Genomic DNA, 22,745 nt, shown 5'->3' with positions numbered 1-22,745 from the left:
TTAACATGCATCACGCCAGGGCTCACAGCCGCTCCCATCACCAACTGTTTAGTGTTAAATTTATAATAAAAACCAATTAAAAGATAACAAGGAGACATACGCTCCGAATGGCAAGAATCAGAGTATTCACAGAAATATGACCTCTAGTTCCTGCAGGGAAGCACTGGCAGGTTTTACAGATCTGAAGCTCCCCACCTTCCGTCACCAACATCCGTAGGTCACCTTCCCACAGACGGCTTTTCCAGGAAAAGCTGCTGTGATGGGGGATGGACTCATGTGGATCAGAGAACCCAAGATCATAAAGATCACAGCTGACCTTTTCCCGCTGCCCTTGGCCAGAGGACTGTTCTGGGCTCACGGGGCTTCTCCTTGGCGTTCCTGCCACCGCACACGTTGTTTGTGAGACAAGGACACGGGGGACTAGGTTCCCCATTCCTCCATTACATCTCAGGTGGGGCTGGTTCAGGACGCCCCCACCCCCCCAAAAGTGAGATATTGCTAGGATGGACATTCCAGAAAGGTGGGTTTGCTGCCCCTGGATCCCCAGCATTGAGAAGCAAACTGTCCTGTCCTGAAGATCAAAAATTCTGCTACTCAGAAATCCACGTCAGCCTGGTTTAATCTGAGCCAAAGAGCTTTAAATTCTTGCTGTTGCGCAATGAGAAAAGCCACTCCACAAATGGAGGGCGCATGGGCTCTCCATTTACGTCCACCTAGAAGACTGCTGTGGGTACACCTTGCATGGCTTATCCCACTCACCAAGAGTCAGCTTTTGGGGGACATTTCCCAAATTACTGTCACATCCACACAACGCTTGACATTTGTTCCCCTTAGTCCACATCTTCCACATTTCCCACTGGTCTACTCCAAAATTTTCCTGATGATCGACCGATCTCTAGATTTGACATCTCTTGATGACCTCTTCACTGTTACTGGCATGTGCTTAAAAAAAAATTAAAAAAATATATATGTATATGTATATATATGTATATGTATATGTATATGTATATATATGTATATGTATATGTATATGTATATGTATATATATGTATGTATTTGAGAGAGAGAGAGAGACCGTGAGCAGGATAAGGGACAGACAGAGAAGCAGGCTCCTCGCCAAGCAGGGACCCTGACACAGGGCTTGATCCCAGGACCCTGTGATCATGACTTGAGCCAAAACCAGACACTCAACTGACTGAGCCCCCCAGGTGCCGCTGTGTGTATGCTTCTAGAGCACAAGGGGGACATGCCTTCTCTCTGTGGCCATCCTTCAGCAATTCTCAAATGACTTTAAGGTAAAACTAAGGGAACTGGCATGGCCAGCAGGCCCTGGCCCTGGCCCTGGCCCTTCTCTAGCCTCCCTGCCCTTGCATTTCTGCACCCCCAGGCTTCCTGGGCCTTGTTTTGCTCCGACTGAGACTGGCCTGGCCCCAGAGGCTGCGTGCTAAGGTCCACTCCAACCCCACCCCACCCTCCCAGCTCAATCCTGCCCCAGTCTAGAATAGGAGCCCCTCTGTGCTGCCTCCTGCTCTCAGGTCTCTTACAGCCCTTACCGTACTATTATAATTTCTAGTTTACCGGCCAACCTTCCAAATATTTTATGAATGACTTGAGGGTGGAGGCTGGCTCTCAGTCATCCATACACTCTCAACACTCAGCAGGGGGCCCGGCAGTCCATACACTTCCAGCAGCAGGTGTCGAGGGCTCGCTAACTTGCAGGCTGGAGCCCTCCCTCCAGGGGTGGGATGGCCAGCTAAGAACCGGGCAGAATAAGGATTTCATCTTGTTCGCTATTACACTAATAATGCCTAGCAATACTAGAGCTGTTAAAAGTAGGCTATGCCATGTGTGATCTAGCATCCTTATGAGATGGGGTGTGCATCCTTATGAGATGGGGTCAGCATGATGGGCAGGTCAGAAATATAAAGAGAGGCACCGGGATGGTGGACAAGTGCCCAGAGCCCTTGTGGGTTTAGCATATGGAGAAACAGATGCAGAGCTCTGTGGGACTGGGACAGTGACCGAGCCTGAGTTCTGGACCGTCTGTGTGACCACCTACTAGTGTTTTCGTATCATGGGCCCCTAACACTCTCCTCTGGAATTAGGGGTGTTGGGTTGCCACAGGTGGGGAGGGGGTGGCAAGAGTCCTACTGCAAGGGCACAGGGCCTGCAGGCAGATGTCTCAGCACCCTGAGGACCTGGAATGATACAGGTGCCCTGCAGATACCCCAAGGGACACAGCTCTGGTTTGCAAGGTGGCTTTCTTGCTTTTCCGATTCAGAGGGACTGAGAACAGCTCACAGAAGACCCTTCACCAACAAGGGTCATCATATATGACCTACCTCTTCCTGTTATCAAGTGCTGAGAAATACGGTATATGTGAAATACTAATCATTGTAAGTTACCATTAGAATGATTTCTCAGGGCCTTTGTGGTGATAATATGTTATGATTCTCTAAAGGAACAGGGCAAAGATGTTTGCCCTGCTAATCTCCCTCTTTGCTCAGCAGGACAAGACACATCTGCCAGCTCTTTTCTTTGCCACAGTCTCTGTCTGATCTCCCCACCTGCTGGTGCCTCCTTCAAAGCCCCCTTTGCTGAGCTCCCCTCTACCTGCCACCTCTACCCTCTCTCTCCCCGTGAGCCATTCAGGCCTTCGCAAAGGTTAGATACCGGCTGAATTTTACGGACTCATGGATTTGCCTGTCTTGGCCCTGACCTCTCTTCTGAGCTCCAGACCTGCCTGTCCCACAGCCTCCGGGACTCCACTTGGATGTGTCTATGGAGACTCAAAACCGACAACCGACAAGTCTGCGTGACCCTCCCTATTTCCCAACCTCCCCCAATCTGTCCCGGCCTGTGTTGGCCCCGCCCCTTAATGTAGAAATGCTTCTTTGGCAAAGTCAGTCGCTCAAGCAAATCTCTGGGAATTATGCTGATTCCTCCCGGCCTGCTCCGCTCTCCCCCAGACTCCCCTGTCCTCAAGTTTCTCTGTTCCCCAAATAAGCCTGGCTCTGTTCATTCCGCTCCCTGGCCACTGCCTGGGTGACGGGTTGAGGTCTCCATCCACGTCGCTGTGCCCACTCTGGCCTCCTCTGAAGCTATTCCCCCCCGCCCAGTGCAGGAGGGAGCCCAGCATATCATACATGCGAATAGGGCACTCGCCTCAGTGGCTTCCTTTCCAGCAGTCTGGCTGGGGCTTTTGCAGTGCTGCATAGCCAACCTCAGCCTTTCCAGCTTCTAGAAAGCCTTCAGCTTCCTTGTCAGGCGGCTCTGACCGCACTCTGCTTCCCTGCCTCCCTGCGCTGGCCGTTTCCCCCCTGCGATGTCTACCCTCCAGCTCCTCCTCCACATCTTAGCAAAGGGGCCTCGCACACCTTCCCAGACGGCTCTCTCTCAAGCGGGCCCTGCTTCTGGCACCTTCTGTCACAGCACCGTCCCCATCACCCTGCTAGCTGTCAAGGTTCCTGATATTTTCTTTATTCTTCATTTGCTGGTTTCTAGTCTCCCCCATGAGACCAGGTTTCCTGTCCCCCCTCCGGTGTTGTTTGCCCAACACCTGCACAGAGTGGAGACTCGATAATGATGAAAAAAATAATGAAAGCATAAAAAAAATACCTGATAGAATTATAGGGGAGATTATCTGGGGTTTCAATTGGCTTGGACGTTGATCTGTGGATCACGAATGGCCTTCACCTGCCCAGCGACCTGTCTGTACAGGTCCCAACATATTAATTACCCGTGAAGCCAGAGATGGTGGACGGTTTGCAGCGATAACGTCTCCTTTCAATTCAGCCCTATGAAAGAATGCAGGGGCCGGTAAAGCTGGGCGGCCGGCGTCTGCTGCCATCCCCGTCCACGTTACTGTGATCCATAGTGAACGTGGGCCCACTGTGAGCAGCGTCTACGGCAACACCCAGGGGGAGTCGAGAAGTGGGCTGAGTTCCCTGCTCTCTGGGGGAGGAGGCAGAGCCAACCGAATAAAAATACATAAAATCATAAATGCCCCCAACACATCAATATATATAGAACCAATTACCACAGCCATCGACTAGATTTGTAATAAATTGATGGGAGGGGCCCCGGCCCTGAGCACAGGCGGCAGAAGCACATGCCAAGAGTGACTTTATGAGCCCTGCCCCCACCACCACTGCCCCGTGGGATCAGCCTGACTACAGAAAAACCTCAAGGAAACAGAAAAATGTCAAGGGAGCCCGGGCTGCTGGTTTACCCGATTAGGTTGTTTTTCCCTGTCACCGGCACTCACATTTCACCTACAAAGCACATATCTTAACTGGCAGATTTACTGAGAAATAGAGCTGAAGAAATTCTTCTTTCCCCTTTTCTTTTTCTTTCTTCCATTGTTATCATTTTTTTTTTCTTTAATCAGCAAAAACAAAAATGTTCTAAGGTCTTTTTGGACCCGCTTGATTTTGCCATTGCCTTAGAAGGAGGGCTCTTGTGGTGTCCCCTTCTAACGGAGCACAGGGAACATGTCCCTCAGCAGACTTAATCAAGTCGATGGGTCTTGTGTGGTGATGACGAAGCTGAGACGAGTATTCCCTTCTAATGAAAGGGCCCAGTCTCTCCCAACAGCGCCTCTCCCCAAAACGCTTGAGTCATGAGGGGTCTTTCCTTTAAAGCTCTCCACATGTGTCCCTTTGCTTTCCTCCATCGGCACGTCCGCAAAACCTTCGGGAGCTGACGGAACGTGCATTAAGCCTACCCCTGAGAAACCTTCCGTGGAACGGGAGAGACTCTCAAGGTGGAAAGTACGTTCTGAATCTTGCAAAGGCTTCCTTTGCCTCTTTTGTGGGTCCCCCAAGGGCTCTACCACGCTGTCCCACAGACACTGACTCACCAATTGCAGGGAGAGAAGAGGTGAGGAAAGGCTGGCAGAGGAAACAGTCAGGCTTTACTTCAACATCTAGAATTCCACAGTGGGCTTGGAGACCTCTTTTGGTCTGATGCCGAGCACTGTGCCTGGTCCACAGTGAACACTCAATTAAGGCCCATTTCGGATTGAATGCATAAACATCGTTACCTTGAGAGGACCCCAACCTTCCCTCAAGGTGCCGCTAACTGAGGTCTCCATGTCACTGACTCTCCCGACAGCAACTTATCAGGAGTAAGGTCAAAGTGTGTACTTGAGAATTTTTAAAGGAGGGAAGTTGATCTGATCAGAGAACTATCTTCCCCTCATCGGTAATGGAGAAAGAAATGATGTATTCTGGAACCTCTGTCTCTTGAAGCATTAATCATCTACACTTTATAATTTAGCTGGCACTTGGGGTCACGTCTGAAAACGCTGTCAGCTACTCCCATTTTTTTCAAAATCAATTACCTGCCTCCTCCAGTTCTTGCTGGTTTCTTTGACCTTAGTTTTTCTTATGTATTTTTATAATTTTTTTAAATTTATATTTTCTAATAATTGAAACAACTTCCAAAGAATTCCATGAGATTCAGGAAGACTTTCTCTGACAACAGAGGAATGGAAATTAGGAATGAACCAGAAGTAGCTAGTGGCCAAACAGATAAGCTCAGATGAACGGGGTTTGTTGATTTGTTGGCTTAGGTCAAAATGGTTTTGTCTTGTGTTTGCATTTAAACCCAAGTTATGTGTTACACCTGACACATATCCCAACCCCCTACACACACCCCCCAAGAAAACTTTCTGACTTGCTTTGTAAAAGAAAGGCAATTTCAGGGAAAGTGTTTAAAGAAAGGCTGTTATTGCCTCCTAGAACATTAGCTGGTAGCCAGAAATTTGGAATTACTATCACAAATTGGAAGTCTGCACCTGGATTGATTCGACTTCCTAGTATTTAATCCTAGTTCTACCTTGTACTGATCACTTGGCTTTAATGTCAACGCTATTCTTCTTTTATTATTATTTTTTAAAGATTTTATCTATTTGAGAGAGAGAGTGAGTGAGAGAGAGCACAAGTAGAGGAAGAGGGAGGAGCAGAGTCCCTGCTGAGCAGGGAGGGGGGGACTCCATCCCAGGACTCCCAGGATCATGACAGGAGCTGAAGGCAAACCTTAACCAACTGAGCCACCGAGGCACCTGTCTAGCCTACTTTTCTAATGCCAAACTCCAGGACATGACATTGCCCCCATCCCTCCCCCACACACCCACAAAACACTCAGACCTGGAGATAGGGAGGAGGGATGATGAAGGGGCGGGCTGGTGCCAGGGGCGCTGGGGGCAAGGTGTTCAAGGAGAGGCTGTCTCGGACAGTACGCAGTCATTTTCCTCGGAAAGGGAAGAGGAAGAAGAGAAGTATGCCATTCACTCATATAATCATTCCATCGATATTGACTCTGACTGACGGCTAGACACGGTACCTGGTGTGACACTTTGGGATCGGCGTGGGGAGCGAACCCAGAGATGCCTTGGTGTTCCTCGACAGCAGACTGTCAGTGGAAATCGGGACAGGATAGGGGTCTAACAGAAACAGAAAACTGTTAACCAGTTCTCTCTTGGCCCCAACACCATGCACTTATGTTAGAACTTGACCTGTAGGTAGGGCCAGGGTCCCACCCCGGAGGCCCAGGGGGAATCTGGGTCGGCATCTTTAAGCAGGCTGTGGCGCCAGATGGCAGGGGCTTTGAATCGCAGGTAAAAGGGAAGGCTGGCTCAGCTGAAGACATTCATGAATTTTCCTCCTTTGTGGAATGCACCCTACAGCTCCTTTGCACTTAAAAGGCAGAAACACCCAGGCTGCTTATCAAAAAGACTTCCCCAGGGATCCTTTTCCACAGAGAGCATATTCTTCTAGCCCCCTGTCCTCTATCCCACCCCTACCCCCAAAAACTCCCTCTCATACGGGTGGGAGAAACTATGCTTATTTCCTGATCTTTTTCCAGCAAAGGGACTACAACTGGAATTTAAAATAGTTGCCAAATGGTTGTGATGTTGACCCTGATTTTTGGAATGAAGATTTGGGGTCCCCCTTCCACTAGCCTGATTAGTAGGTGATTTGTGACTTGCAAAAATACACATCAGTGTTTCTGTGAAGAGCGAATTTACCTAGGGCAAGTTTTATTATTATCTCTTTGAAATTTTTATCAGTTACTATTGTGTTCAAAACATAATAAGGTGAACTGCAAATTTATTAAAATAATTCTAATCATAACAGTAATAACAATAAGACCCACGATGCATTAAACACAGAATGCTAGGTGCCGTGCTTTATATAGAATGGCTGTATTCAATCTTTGCCCAATCCTCACTTGTATTATAAATACTCATAGTCCCATTTTACAGACATGGAAACTGAGGCTCGCAGCCATTAAGGAAACTCCACCGCGGCCACAGCTAATAAAAATCGTGATGCAAATCTGCCTGACTTTAAACATTTGCTACCAACAATGACACTAAACTCCTTCCACATGAGTTGAGTTGACCTATTTAGCCACGAGCCAGGCATTATCAAATGTTGATTTCTGTTATCAGAAGTAGAAATCACTGGCCGAGGGTACAGAGTCACCGAACATTAGAAGTAGAAGGAATTCTAAGTATCGTCTAATTCTGCATCATTACCACACAGGTGAGATTATTTTGAAGAGGATTATGTAACTGACTCAAGGCCACCTGGCTAATGGCTCAACTGAGACCAAGAACCCAGGTCTCTTGATTCCTCACCCAGAGTTCTTTCCCTCAACAGGCCGCTTTAGAGCAGGACGGGCAATGGAGACATGCTACTACTTTAGAATCAAGCCACTCACCCCTGAAGACATGAAAACTTCAAGGGATGTCAAGTTCAGATTTTCACATTTGATGTGGAATAACCCCTTGTATCATCATCTACCTTGCAAATTTATTTCCAACTTTTTTTTTTCCCGGAAATAAACTATTACTTACGAAGTAAAGCGCATGATATTGAGATAAAGGTGCTGGTAGATATATGTACTGTGCCTTGTGCTTATTTCTCGTGGGTCTGTATCACCGCAGCCATCCCACTTGTGCACAGATCTATAGGCTGGGTAAAAGAGGATGGGCTTGTGTAGTGCTATGTATTAACTATACTAGAATTAAAACTTTTCAAACAAGAGGATGAGGGGCGCCTGGGTGGCTCAGTGGGTTAGGCCTCTGCCTTCTCTCAGGTCATGATCCCAGGATCCTGGGATCGGGTCCCACATCGGGCTCTCTGCTCAGCAGGGAGCCTGCTTCCCCCTCTCTCTCTGCCTGCCTCTCTGCCTACTTGTGATCTCTGTCTGTCAAATAAATAAATAAAATCTTAAAAAAAGAACAAAACACAAGAGGATGAGGTAAACACAATGGTCCTATCTCAGCTTACTGAATCTAGGAAACAGAACAAGTCTGGAGAAAGTAGGCTTTCTCCTCTTCATCTGCTATCAGAGAACACAGACCCCTCACTTCTCCACAGTCCTACTAGGCATCGGTCTGATATTTACCAAGTAACTTTATAGACCCTACTAGAAGCATTATGCTAGAAGCTATGAGAATTTAAAAAAAAAAATTATGAAGCCTTTGCATTTGCCATTTCCTCTGCCTGGATGGTTCTGTCCCAACTCCTTCTTACCTTTTCCAGGTCTCAGCTCAACCTCACCCCCTTATCACCATCACTGAGGCCTTTCTGTGGCCGCCAACTTCATCAGCTCCCAATCCTCCAGCCAACTTCTATCACATCATCTGGTTTCAGTTTCTTCCTAGTACCTCTCATTATCTAGAATTATTGCTTTCATTTATTGTTACCTGCCACTGTATGTCTCTCTTCACTGGAATATAAGCTTCATAAAAGCAGGAAACTCCTCTGTGTCATTCATCATTAAATGCCCAGTGCCTAGACCAATGTTTAGATATAGAAGGTGTTAACTAAATGAATGGGTAAGCTCTCTTCCAAGAAGCAATCAATCAAGTTGTGAGGGCAAAGCTTACATGTCTGGAGTAGAAAATAATCCAGAATACTATACAATTAACTACTAAATTGTATGTGTATGCACAATATGTCACTCTTGTCAGGCCCATAATTATATGAAGGGAATTGGGCATCACTACTCACAATTGTCCCATTAACTAAAATGCTAGCCCTATGCTAAAACATGAAACTCTACAACCACTATTGGTTTCCACAAGAACAAAAAATGGGAGGCTCTTGAATACTAATTTAAAAAGAAAATAAAAAGAAAACTAAGGAATGCTTGAGACAGTAAGATGAGACCAGTGTTGCCAACAGTACGAAGTTTAGAAAAATCAGCTTATCACCTTTAGTCCTGATTGCTGGCATGTTTCCAATTTCCTTCAGCGCCTGAAGGCTTAAGACTGTTCAATTCTGCACACAAGCCTACCGATCAATGGCTTAATCAGAGGAAAGTCCCAGTCCAAAGTGAAAACCATTCAGTCCAGTCCTCTTATCTGTGACACTCCTGTGTGAGGATGACACCAGGACATACCCCCGGAGGCCACCCGGCTGTGGCTCCAGCATTAAAGCTGCCGCATCAGACAGGACGAACGAGGGCGATGAGGGAACATTCCCTGTTCATCTCTGAGACACGTGTGTCACCTTGCTGCTCAGAATGGGTCCATGGACGGGCAGCAGTGGCATCAAGTGAGAGCCTGTTAGACACGCAGAATGTCAGGCCCCACCTACTCTCATTAATTGCACCTATGTATCACCTGGGATCAGAAGGTCCATTTAAGATCCCAGGTGATACATAGGCGCAAATAATTTTGAGGACCGCTGGCATACAGGAAAACAAAACGACTCCAGCAACTGTACCATCATCGCTGATCACGGCCCCCAAAGCCTGCAACAATCAAAAACCCAGGAAATTCAATGTGGAAGACAGTGGACCCACTATGAAACCTAACGAGGGGAGAGATCTGGCCTTGTTGTGTTCTTAGACCAGTGGCTTGGCTTCATTTGTGTCCCGGTCTCATTCATTCACCTTCCTACCTTAATCTCTTCTTGTGCCATTGGCAGGCAAAAACGGCACACAGCCATCGTCAATATATCTCAGCAGGTAAGCATTCTTCTTGCCCTGGTTCTGCTTCTGACTGGTTATGTGTCTACCTGCAAGTCACTTAAGCTTTCTGAGACTTGATTTCCCCATCTCCAGAATGGGGAGGGTAAGACTTCAGAATTCAGTGAAAAAAATTATATAGCATGCTGTTTGGTAAGATTATTCATAACGATGCCTTCCTTCCAGCCTACAGAGCCACATTACTCTGGACTGTGCCTCAGAGCCTAGGGACTAGAAGATTCAAATTAAACCTCACCCATATGTTTCAGAAAGCTTAGCTCCTTTTCAGAGCCTCTGTTTATGACACCACCAGGCGCAGCTTCAGCAGCACCTTCTCCAGGCCTTTCTGTCTAGGAAAGCCATAGAGCAGCTGCCTCCTCTCAGCCTCAACCCCCTCTCTGCTCACTACAGGGCTTTGCAGATAGCAGGCCCTCAACAAATGTTTGAGGAGTGAATGAATTAATCATTTAAAGAAAATAGCTATATGCCATAATTGCTTTGCCACCGGAGGGCTAACTTCATGGTCGTAAACGTGCATGAAAAGAGCCTTTGGAGCTGGCTTGCAACCCCAGGGTTGTAAAACACAAAACATTATAGAAACTTACGTGATTACTCTTTGTTGGATTTCTATGTTGCGTTCCTGAACTTAATCAGATTTTTACGCCACTTAGCGCAATTATGTAAGTTAGCCTACGAAATGTACCAGCACGAGGCTGGGTCTCTGCGGACCAGCACTCACAGGTCAGGCTCAGAAGGCTGACTGCTGATCCCGGTATTGTTTTTGCTTCAGCTGTAGAAAAAATCTATTCGTTATTCTGGGGAGAGGGACCAACAGAGTCCATCTTGGGCTCTATCTACCCAAAAACAAATCAGTGGAAAGTGGAAAGGACAAATCGATGGAAAGCGGAAAACATGGTGTCCTGTGTGGCAGAAATACAATGCCATCTAGGTGACTTACTTCTTCCTTTGCCTCTAATCTGTCTTAAGATTTGTTTTCTTATGGAAAACAAAACAACAGCAACCACCAAAAAAACCAGCACAACCCCCCCTACACCCAGCTTTGTATCACGGAAGAAGAGGAAAGCGTTCTTCTTAGCTTTCCCCATGGAAAGGAGACAACGGGCTAGAAACAAACAAAAACCCAGTGGGTTATGGACTAGAAAGTGCAGCAGAAAAGAAGAGTTTCCAGATTGTCACCTGTCAACCCGGATAACCCCCCGGAGGTGTACCAAGGGTGATGACAAGAAGAGATGATGACAAAGGTCAGATCTAAAGTAACAATGAAAGTGCTATTGGAAAAGGAAAGGAAGAAAGCCCTGAGGAAATCCACTCCTGAATGGAGTATTGAAAGAAAGAAAGAAGAGAAGAAAATGTATTGTGTTTAGTGTGTCAGGTGGCGGATTAAAATTAAGCCCTTGGAAGTTCTTACTTGAAGAAGATTCAATTTTTTTTTTTTTTTTTTTTTTTTGGTCGCTTGTCTGGAATCTACAGATCTGTAGCTCTTTATTGCTTTCTTCTGAAGGAAGAACAAAATAAAAGATTCATTCCTTCCAAACAGTGGATGTTAATTATATGCCAGGCACCGTGTCGGGGATGAAGACCCAAATACTAATAAGACATGATATTATTTTGCACTTCACCCCCAGATTTCTATCCAAAGTTCAGCTCTCTGTAGATAGCAATTGTATGGTTTGTTTTGGTTTTGCTTTGTTTTTTTTTAAGTCAGCTTTGTAAGTCTTCACTCAAGGTAACACAAACTTCGCAGAATATATTTTTTCAATGTGTTAAAAGGGTTTGATTGTAAAAGTGGCACATGTTTATTGTGGGAAAAGCAATACAGGAATTTCTAGTACAAAAACATAAAGGTCTCTACCCCATAGCCCTAATCTTGGAGCAAACAGGCAATTTGTTCTCATATATACACACAAATAAAGCTATTTTGAGCTTATATACATATGTTTCTCTCTATATATATTATATGTATATATATACATATATATATATTGCATATACACATCCATAGACATATTTTTAGTGAGACTAAAAGATATATATATATATACATATATATATATATATATATAAAATCTTCGTGTGTGTGTGTGTGTGTGTGTGTGTGTGTGTGTATTGGCATATATTTATAAATATAGTTTTTAAAACAGATGAGACCCTAATATATCTACTCTTCTGCGATTTGCTTTGTTCACTTCCAAATGGCTAAGAATGGGATATGTCTGGATGGATACACAGTCTACTGGTAGCAATGGCTGCTCGGCGTCCTCTGGGGAATAGAACTCAATCACTGGGAAATAAGAGTGGGAGGCAGATTTGTTTTTCCATTTGTCCTGTTTTATACATTTTGAATTTTTTAAATAAATAAATAATCTTTTTAAGCTAAAAAAGGGAGAAAACTATGGTAAGTGTTGTTCAATCTGTTATCATGGGAGACTGTCATGCAGGGCAATGACAACATAAGGAAATGGGAAAAGCGCCATCAAGGGACAGATACAAGGTGCTGGGAGAGGCAGCAACGACCTCTGCCCAGAGCAGCAGCGGAGGTGTGGTGGGCGTGGTAGCATGCAAGCTTCTCTTATCAAGACAAACCAGAAGAAGGGACGGTAGAATGGAAGGAGAAGAGACAACAGGACAGCACAGGCACATGGGCTCTAAGGTATGGCAAAGGATCAAAGTCCTCTTCCAAACCTTGACCCTGCACCCCAACATGGGGCCTGACCCTGGGACAGGGTATCATTTAATTGCAAGTGAAAATTTATAGAGCTGAAGAGGGCAATTGAAACATGAAAGTAAGAAACAGAAATCATAGGCAGGAAGACTGGTTTGCTGATCCTAAGGGGCTAATGAGAGGGGGAGATCCTCCCAGAGATTAGGCAACTGAACAGACACCTAAGAAAGGAAAAAAACAGGGAAACCCACGAGGAGACAAGACAGGGACCCAAGCAGAAATTTCTGCATGAGATAGAAGCTTAGTGGTGGAGACTTCAGTGAGTGTGTCTATGGCCTTAGACTAGCAAGGAGGGAGGCCCTGAGACTTTCCACTGTCTGCAAGCAAATGCAAGGTCTTGGGATTGAGCACAGACTGCCTCGTATCAGAGTGGAGGACCCTTGGCATAGGGAGTGGACTCTGACCCTGCTGGAGAGGGTGGAGGTACGGCAGGCTGAACCATAGCTCTCAAAGATGCCCACGATCTGATCTCTGGAACCTGTGAATGTCACCTGTGACTGGCAAAAGGGACTTTCCCCATATGCTTAAATGAAGATCTTGAGATGGAGAGATTATCCTGGGTTATCTGGGTGGGCCCTGTGTAGTCCCAGGGGTCCTTATAAGAAAGAGGAGGAAGGAAGAGTCCTGGGTGACTCAGAGATTGGAGTGATGCACGTTAAAGATGGAGGAGAGGGCCGCAAACCAATGAACACAGGTGGAGCTTGAGAAGCTGAAAGGAGGCTCCTAGAGCCTCTAGGAGGCACCGGCTTATGGATCCCTTGAGTTTAGCCCGAATTTGAACCTCTGGCCCCCAGCAGAGTCAGGGAATACAATTACGTTGTTTAAAACCACCCAGTTTGTGGTGATTTGATACAGCAACCCCAGAACTAACCCAGGGAGCGAGGTCACGCTCATGTTGGGAAGGCAGCGGGGAGTTAGTGAAGCGCTTCGAGCAGAGGAGTCAGGTGATGAAGCGCCATTGTAAGAAGGTAACTGTCATGCAGAATAGACTAGAATGGCAGGAAACCGAAGAAAAGGAGACATGTGAGGAAGCAGTTTCGGTTCTGATGAGAGCAGATACTGTAAACTCATACAACTTTGGGAAATGGACAGGAGAAGACACCTGTTGGAGGAGTATTTAGGTGGTCAAAAGAACAGCACACTGCGAGTGAGTGAACGTGGAGGACGGAGGAGGGCATCGAGAGGGACTCCTCCCTTCGTGCGCGACCCTTCAACATAGTGGACAAATCTACTGGTGGGTACAGAGAAAAGAGATGGTGACCGCTGATGTCCCTGCCGAAACCAGGTGGAAATGCTCAACATTTCTTGATTCTTAGGTCTCGAGTCTTAGGGACAAGGGAAGGATTAGGGATGGAGGTTGAGGTGGGCAGAGAAGAGAATCCCCCAGCAATGGTGAAGAAAAGCCGAACATTACCAGTGAAATTCTGGAAAATACGCAAAATGTAAATGATTTCTTTAGAGGAATAAGGGGGAAAATGAATGAGAAGCCCAAAGATTTAGGAAGAGAATCTGGAAAGGATACAATTGGGGACATCAAGGGAAGAGAGAATTTTCGAGAAGGCAGACCTGGTCAAGAGGGACACATTCTTCAGCTGATATAGATAAAATGATCACCGAATGGAAAAGTTGAATCTCTGAATGGGAAGCCCTTGATTTCCTTCTCCAGAGCTATTTCTGTAGAATGAAAGGGGTAGAAAGCAAATAACAATAATGTGAAGAGTGAAAAGAAGTTGAGGACATAGAGAGAAGATGCATAAACTACCCACTCAGGACGTTTGGTGGTTAATGTGTTGAAAATAAACAGTGGTAAATTATTCGGGGGGAAGCTAGAAGGTTGGCGGAGGGATAAAACCAGTGGTTGAAGGGTTGTAAAGATGAAAGATGAAGACACAATGATAGGAGCGGGGTCTAAGAGGAAGCAGAGAGGAGTGGGGAGCCGCCGTACAGGTAGAGAGTTTAGCCTGGAGAGCAAGGAGCTCATGACATTTGCTGAGGCAAGAGGGCAAAGAGAAATGAGAGCAGAGAAAAGTCAGTTTAGCAGTGGAGAGATGGAGGTTGGGCAATTCCAATTCTGATAGTCCTTACTTGCTCTGTTAAAAAAAAAAAAAAATTAGGAGAGGCTAATCTCAAGCAAGGAGACCTGGAAATTTATTCTTTATGGGCTTCGGTCAGACTTCTCAAAAGACAGATGTTCCTCAATGTTGGTATGGCCAAACCATGTAGTGGTAGTATGACAAATAAGGGCGTGAAGACTGGAAGCCTGGCCCAAAATAGCCATCTGTGAGTCTTCCTCAGTCAGGCAGAACTAGAGCACACTGCATGTCTATAATAAAACCCACTTGGCAAGTTGCTGCATTGAAGGGCTTTTCCTACCATTCCCACAGCTGCCGCCACCCCTGCTCCCACCACCACCAATAACCATCATCAACGCCTACTGGGAGCTTACCATGTGCCCTGCTCTGTGTCAGACCCTGGGACGTTAAAGCTGAAGAGGGCACGGAACCTACCTTTGAGAGATTCTGTAGTGACCTGTGGAGAGAAGAGGACAGTCTTGACCCTAGTGCCTGACCTGAGAAAGGTGCTCACATACAGATGGGCTTAGAAGGATCCACAAACTGTGAGAGCTGGAAAGAACCACAGACGGCATTACAGGTGAGGTCCCCACAGTGAACTAAGCAAAAGTCACCGGACCAATGCCGTGAGACCCAACCTGTTAAGTCCTGTGTACTTTCCGTTTTATTTCACCCCTAAGAAGCCTCATTTCCTATTCAGTCTGTGAGCAAAAACAAACAACTTTAGGTGCAAAGATAAACAACAGAGGAACCCTTCTCACCGGAAGGTTTTGAAAGTCAGAGCAGGCAAGAACATATCATCCAAGCACTCGAGTCCAGCAAGATGTCACTTTTATGTCATGGAAGGTATAGCCCTCTCAGAACACTTGTCACCACTAGCCTAGAAATCTCCTTCTGGAGCAGTCCTCTCAGAGTGTGGAAAAGTGGAAGAAAATCTTCCTTTGTTTTATGTACTTATAAGTCTTCATCAGAAGCATATTGCATGCTTTTGGAAGAAAAGGGAATTAGCGCCTAGGGAGGAGAAAAGGATTTAAGAGTAATAAGTAGACCAAAAATACAAGAGATAAACTCTGTGACGCAGAGTAGGTCTGGGAGGAGGGTGGTGGTATACGTGGACAACTGGGAGAGTCCTAAATAGACACTGAAATGTTCGAGTACCTTCTAAGATCAATAGCAGGCAAGGGGTTGTACACCGAATACTTAGAAATAAGGTCACCGGTTGGAGTGTGACAAAAGGAACTCCTCCATGGTAAGAATGGCTTGAACTCAACATGGGGAGGGCACAGTGCCAAGGTCATAGATACATCTCCTTCCTGGGCTCAGTGTTGAACTTCAAGGACACCACAAAGCTCGGGGCAGAAGCAGAGGGACAGAACCGGGCATTCTGGGGAAGGTCACCCTTATTTCTCAGCAGTCCCAGAACCTGGCCATCCCTGAACCACTGGCAAACAGACACAGGGGAGGAATTAGCCTTTTGGTTCAATCACTAAGCTCTGGCATAGAAATGTAAGAAAGCTTTGCCAGCTGGAATGGCCTTATCTGCATTTGCTTACATGACACTCCTTTCTTGGCAAATTGGAATCAGAACAATTTTCAGAGACTGAAGTTTGAGTTTAGGGGAATCAGGGCTTGGAGAGAAATGCCTGCAACAACCAGAGCCCAGACACAAGCCTCTTGTTTCCTCTGGAAGGAAATGCCTTGCCACGAGAGAGGTTCTCGTGCCTCTGCTACCCCTTGAGCAAGACAAAACAGAAATCTGTATGGAGCTGGGGTAGTCAAGAGAGCTCAGCCATGGGGCCACAATTTCCACGGCAGCGTTGCTGACACAGGGGGTCCCTCATCACGGAGGGACTCTTGATCGTTAAATCTTAGGATGACCTCCTTCTTGAGTTCCCATTGCGCCAATGCCATCACTTGTCCTTTAGCAACTCACACATCCGTACTCGGCCTCATCAGAGTGCCACGAGGGTAAGCTCAGAAGAAATTCCACAAACGGCAGTTCTACACCAGTCTTGGTTGATCAGAATATGTATTTGCCAGCCGGGACTCCTCCCATAGCAGAAGGTGAATTCAGAAGGTTTGAATAATTCCAATTTCTTATACTTACTTGGACTGAATACTAACTTGCTCTCCAACAGTGGACAAAGATGTACTGGTAAGGCTGTTATCCAGAGCTGTGTCAACACCTGAGCCTATGGAAATTCCCTCTTTAGCACAGATCAGTGGGGAAAACATGGGCCTAACCCCAGAGCAGGGTGGAGTAGGAGAGGTTTGCTCTGTGGTGACTGGATGGAGTTGCCGGCCGGGAAAGGCAGAGGCAGGACGTAGTGGGGGAGACTCCAACACTCTCCTGCTTCTCCCCCGTCCATGCGAACAGTTGAACTTCTTGCCTTTGCTACGACAGCAAAATGCACAGGGCCTGGTAGAAACCTCTAGAGGACTCTGTCCATGATCACGAACACAGTGACCATACACTTGCAACCCCATCCTGTATCTAAAGTTTCCCCAAACCCCCCAACCTTGGCCATTTTATGGATGGGCACAGAACACTGAGGCAACATCTGAATGAGCCCTTCACTGACAGACTTCTTTGGTCTGGGCCCCAGATTCGCACCCAGACAGCCGTACCTGCTCGGGATGTTGAAGCCACTGACGAGCTCATCACTCACCTTTGCTGATGTCTTCATACTCCAGCCAGAGTCGCCGCTGCACCTGCTTGTTTGGATACCAGATGGAACAGGACTCCTCAAAGCCGTAGATAGCTTCCTGGATGTAATGGTTGCCAAACTGATCCAACAAGGCCACAAAATCCCCACGCGATGTGGCTCCATCCAGGGAGTGGAGCGCGTTGCTGAGGGCTACAGAGAAACATCACGCAAGAGTGAGGACGTGCGGGGGGTGTCCGGATTCCTGGGCCGTTCAGCCTCCAAAGCGCAAGAGCCCCGTGGCCCACAGGGATGTTGGAGAGCTGGCGGGCCCTCTCAGCTGAGCACTTCCAGCTAGCTAACTCACACGTCTTCGTTCCTCAATGAGTGTCTCTCCGGCCAGTTGGTTATGCTGTTAACTTTGCGCAGGGAGAGCACTGACCCAATCTAACTCCCTCCTTAAGTCAATGTTGTTTTTTTTCTTTTTCAAATCCTAAGTCATGACATTAAATCAATTTAGTGAGCTCAAATAATGGCGTTTCAAAAAAAAAAAAAAGCAGAGTCTAAAATAGAAACACAAATACCAGCAAAGAACATTTCACATCGTAAAATGAAGTCCTGCTTCGCGAAATTTCTGTGGTGTGTATGTGGGAGTGTGCATATTTCAAGGTCATGGTGTTAAAAGAAAAAAAAAAAAAGTATTCTAACTGTGGGTAGTGACCAAAAGAGTTTTGGGAGGTAGAATATTGCCTCCAGACATAGACCCTGGTATCGGGAAGATAATGGATGAAGGGGGTGACAAAAGTCACTCATACACTGCTTATATTTTTTTCAGAAAATCGAAAGTATGCAGAGAGGGAGATGGCAGTGGAGGAAAGGATCTGTTTGTCCTCCTCTGGCCTCCCCCGCCAAATCTCCATAGATTTGCCTTTCCTGTTGAGGAGAGTTATACTGGTCGGAAAGATAGCCCACGACAAATTTTCCAAATCCAGTAACGTCTGAACCCGGCCAGCTTTAGTCAGCCTGCCTTTGCGCAGACCTGGGTCCTATCAGGACAAGGCAGAGCCTGGCCCAGGCACGAGAGCCCGAGTGCAGAAGTTCTCATCACCTGTGGAGCCACGTGTGGCTTTGAAAGGCATGTGGCAGCAGTGATATCCCGCTGTGAACTCCCAGCGTGCACACCACCTGTGCTGGGAGCAGGCTCAGCATGGGAACAGGACAGAGTCTCTACTGCTACGTTTTCCTAGAATGAGGAGTAGCTTAGTTCTTTCGAGGTTTTTCTGTACCAACAGAACTGACTTCAGTAAGATTCCCCATCCCAACCCCTTCCTGCCAAGAACTTTCAGGTTAAAATAAACCGAGTTCTGAGTCCCCTTGTGTCCTATGGAAATGTTCTATATCCTTAATGCATTTTTTTCCCCTATGCGTAAGGCTTTACCTTTCTGTGAGTATAGGTCTCACTTCCTCTTTATAATTCTTGGTCCTGTATCTTTTAGCTCTCTCTTGTTGGCGCTAGGGCTCTACCTCCCTACTGCTGACCTGAAGATCCCTCTCCTTGTCTCGTCATCCCAGGCCAACAATACTGTCTGACCCTAGTTACCTTTCTATCCAACATGGAGAAACCAGACTCTATGGCATAAACTTCCCATCTGGTACATTCTTTAGGTGGCTTCAGAGGAAGGAGCTGAGTAAGGTTCTCCTAGTCCAAGGGGATGAGTTGGAATGTAGATGTGTACCTATACTAAGGCCTTATTTGTAGCAATTAACTTTCCCATCTGCAAATTGCACATTAGGATTGCTTAAGTGTTAGGAAAAAGTTGATCAAGGCATTTACTGCTCAAATGTCAAGAATACTTGCCCAAGGTGCCTCCCTGGTCTGAAACAGTTTGTCCTGGGTTTTGGAACTCACTGCCCCTTAGCTTATTAGGTATCTAGCTCTCTTATCTATCATGTATCTTTTGCTCACTTGCTGTTTAGGGACCATTAAAAGCTGTTTTCTAATCTTCCCCCCACCTCCCCACCCCACCTCTTTCTTGCTCTTTTTCTGTATTTCTTTCATTGTATGAAAACTTTAAGTGATGTTCTCTGCATTTGGAAGGTTTTATTCTGTCAGTTTATAAAAAGTCTCTTTTGCATATCTTCTCTGTACACGGTGTGACCCGCGGAAGAAAGATAAAGTAGTTATTTATCTTCCCAGGGACCCCACCCTCGCCCTTCCCATCACCTCTATAGACCAAGATAAAACTTGCCCTCTAATCTATCTTTAGACAAGGATCCGATTCCTGGTGTTTGCCCTTAAGGGTGAATCTGAGCAGGTAGGTTACGTGGCTCTTGAAGCGGCTACATTTTTGACAACATCTGCAACAATGGGATAAAAGTCTTGTGCCCTTGCAACGGGCACTGCCCGCCCCAGGAGCAAGTGGAAGGACGTGGGGCTGCTGTGCTCACCCTGGGAGACGGCCACTTGGTTGAGTTTGATGTGGTACATCACAGACCGGACCTTCCAGTGCTGCAACACGGGGTATCCGGACACCTCGCTGAAGTTCACCATCCCTGGGGACAGAGGAGACGCAGGCTCAGTGCGCGTGATTGCTTCCCAGGTCCCAAGTCTACCCGGTTAGCGGGTGTCATTGTGAAAAAACGAGAAAGCATTCTTTGATGGAGATAATATCTGGAATCACAGGGACAACGGCTCTCACTTACTGAACCCTGCCTCTGCAGCAGGCATTTTGCTAAGCACTCTGCATATGTAAAGTCATTGGATCATGGCAAGGCTGGGGTTAGGATTTGCTCTTTAGAAACGAAACTGGGGCCCAGAGAGAGTGTTTGCTTAAGGGCCCCAGGCCACTCGGTGGGTCCAGGATGGCATTCCCAATGTATCTGAGACATGGCGGGGTTCTTAACCATTCTATAATATCCCCTTAGTAAATTTATATGAAGTTCTAGGCTTACTGTAACACACGCTAGTTTTACTCTCTTTAATAGGTGTTGTAATTGACTTCAGCTCACGTACCTGATAACATTGATTTTTCTGTCCCATTTAACTGATTTGTGTTCAGTATTTAAGTTTTAATTACTCTGAAGCTGATAATGCTGATTTCTTCCTCACCAAGGAGGGACAGGGTCGGTGTGACTCAGTCATTAAGGGGCAGCATTAAGGTTCCCCTGTAGGGCCTGCCATCTGTGTGCCTGACATTACGACACACACTTTATTTGTGGTCCCCCTTTTACCAGTGGGAGAACCGAGAAGCCAAGGTACTTGTCCGGAGTCATTTTCAACAAGCACATCCTTGTAGCTGCTTTGACATGCTATAATGGGCTGTTCCTGCTTGAGTACCACAGAGAAAGAGTGGAATCCTATTTGAATTCTAGTCATTCCTTTAAATATAAAATGCTACAGAAACAAAATAATTAGACCACAAGGAATAAAAAAAAAAAATTACCTTGCTAAGCTTAGAAAACCAATTTTAGCTTCATTTCTAGGCCTAACATTTGCTGTGTATAAGTTATAGGAATAAACATATATGTGTATACATGTGTGTAAATGCATATTATGTATATATGTAAATAGATTGGCAATGTGTATAGAAACTTTAGATAGATACTATGTATAAATATTATGTATATAATGTGTATAAATATAATGGCGATAATATGTACTGCATTATCCTGCCACTGTGACCCACGCCTTCTTCAGGCTAAACCAACTAATTTAATACATAAACTGGATGAAGAGGGGGCGGGATTAATTAGCTGCTTGTCAACTCTGATCAAATTAGCTGAGTAACTGCCAAATTTCCATTTTGGTGTGAATCATACAGGAATAATTATCGGAAAGGCAAAAAGCAAAAAGGTCAGAAGGGGTACTTAGCGAACGGATTGCTTAAATTTCATCTCGGGCAATCAAGGGTAAGTTACTTGAAACTAAAAGAAAGTTTTCAGTACTTTTTTTCTTCCAAATGTTCTTCTATTGGAGCATTAAGCATTGTGACAACAGTCATCCTACTACATACTCTGGCTTTTCACCCTTGGGTTAATTTTAAAAGCACATAAATGAAATGCGAACTTTACAGGATTAACACCCCGGTCACATACCTGGAAGGCACATTTCGTTAGAGCATAAATGCGCATGTTTTTAGAGCTATTCCACGTAATGTGCCTTCTCTAGTTATGTCCCCACACCAGCTTGCTGTTATTTCAAAAAGTCTATTAATAATTAAAAAAAATAGCAAGCCCAATCAATGAAGATATTTCAGGATATTGGAAAACATTCCCTTTAATGGAGTTGTTTCCTAGAAACAGGCAAGAAACCAGGGGGTGGGAGTTCTCACACCGGCGATGTTGCTGGAGGGGCAGTTTTTCCTGCTTGGCCTGGGCTGATTTCCTCTCTAGCTACCTGCTTTTGGGTTGCTTGTGTCTTCAGCTATGGAGCAAGAAAGAGGCTTAGTGAAGGAACCCTCTTGCTTCCTTTTCGATTCTCTAATTCAGACCAGCTCTTTGATTTTGATCTAGGTAATTCCTATGTTCCCATTTTCCTACCTGAAAAGTGGTGATACTGGTCATCTGACCTGCTTCACAGGTAGTTGCCAGAACCCGGCAAAGTTCTGGGCCTAAAAGGAGGCTGAGTAAAAATAAAGCATCATATATATGCATGGCATCTGTAATTGTCATCTTCCTCGTCACCCCTAATCGTGTACACTGGCCACTTCTTCCCAGATGCTTTTGTTATGAATTCCTAAGCTTGAGTTCAGAGCAACAGAGTGAAGAAAAAAATTAAGAAAGCAGGGATGCCAGGCGATAGGAAGGGATTACAGTGTCCAATTTTCACCCACAATGAGCCAAACAGAGCTCTGTTGCTTAGCTGCTGATCAACCGTCCTACTGAGCACATCTCGGCTCTGCCAGTCCGGGAGACAGGTGCAGAACTATCAATGCTTGGGGGGTGTGGTTCTGTGCCTGCATATGGATAATTTGTCCATTAGTTAAAAAGAAAGGGATATCTTAAAGTACATATTTTCTAGCTGGGTCACAGGACTCTTTCTTAAGGTGCCCTTGGCATGTAGTCAGGTCTAGTTTTTTATTTTATTTTATTACCATTTGGGAATATGTCTCTCAATGTTTCAATGACTCTTTTTTCAAACAATATATCTCTATGTTTTCTCAAGAAAGAACAAGCTTTCCCCTACCTATGCTCGAAAAAAAGGAACGACTGACTAGACTTCTGCGCAGGGAAGGAAGGAGGTAGAGAGGAAGGGAAGGGAAGCGGGAAGATTGGTTCCTCCTGTTATCTTATTGG

At 45.9% G+C, this 22,745-nt stretch overlaps 1 protein-coding gene across 2 annotated transcripts in view; it reads right to left on the bottom strand.

The window, feature by feature from the left end:
* Window positions 1–22,745, bottom strand: part of ASTN1 (astrotactin 1) — a 317,340-nt gene that overhangs the window by 58,550 nt on the left and 236,045 nt on the right. For both annotated transcript variants that reach the window (XM_032318415.1, XM_032318416.1), the window contains exons 15-16: window positions 19,899–20,003; window positions 17,475–17,663 (exon numbers count right to left, since the gene is read on the bottom strand). In XM_032318415.1, the coding sequence (XP_032174306.1) occupies window positions 17,475–17,663; window positions 19,899–20,003 (294 nt within the window). The remainder of the gene's footprint in view (window positions 1–17,474; window positions 17,664–19,898; window positions 20,004–22,745) is intronic.

The sequence above is a fragment of the Mustela erminea genome, chromosome 17 (assembly GCF_009829155.1).
Source record: "Mustela erminea isolate mMusErm1 chromosome 17, mMusErm1.Pri, whole genome shotgun sequence".
NCBI lineage: Eukaryota > Metazoa > Chordata > Mammalia > Carnivora > Mustelidae > Mustela > Mustela erminea.
Note: the sequence above shows the minus strand (reverse complement) of the source record. Positions and strands in the feature narration are given on the sequence as shown.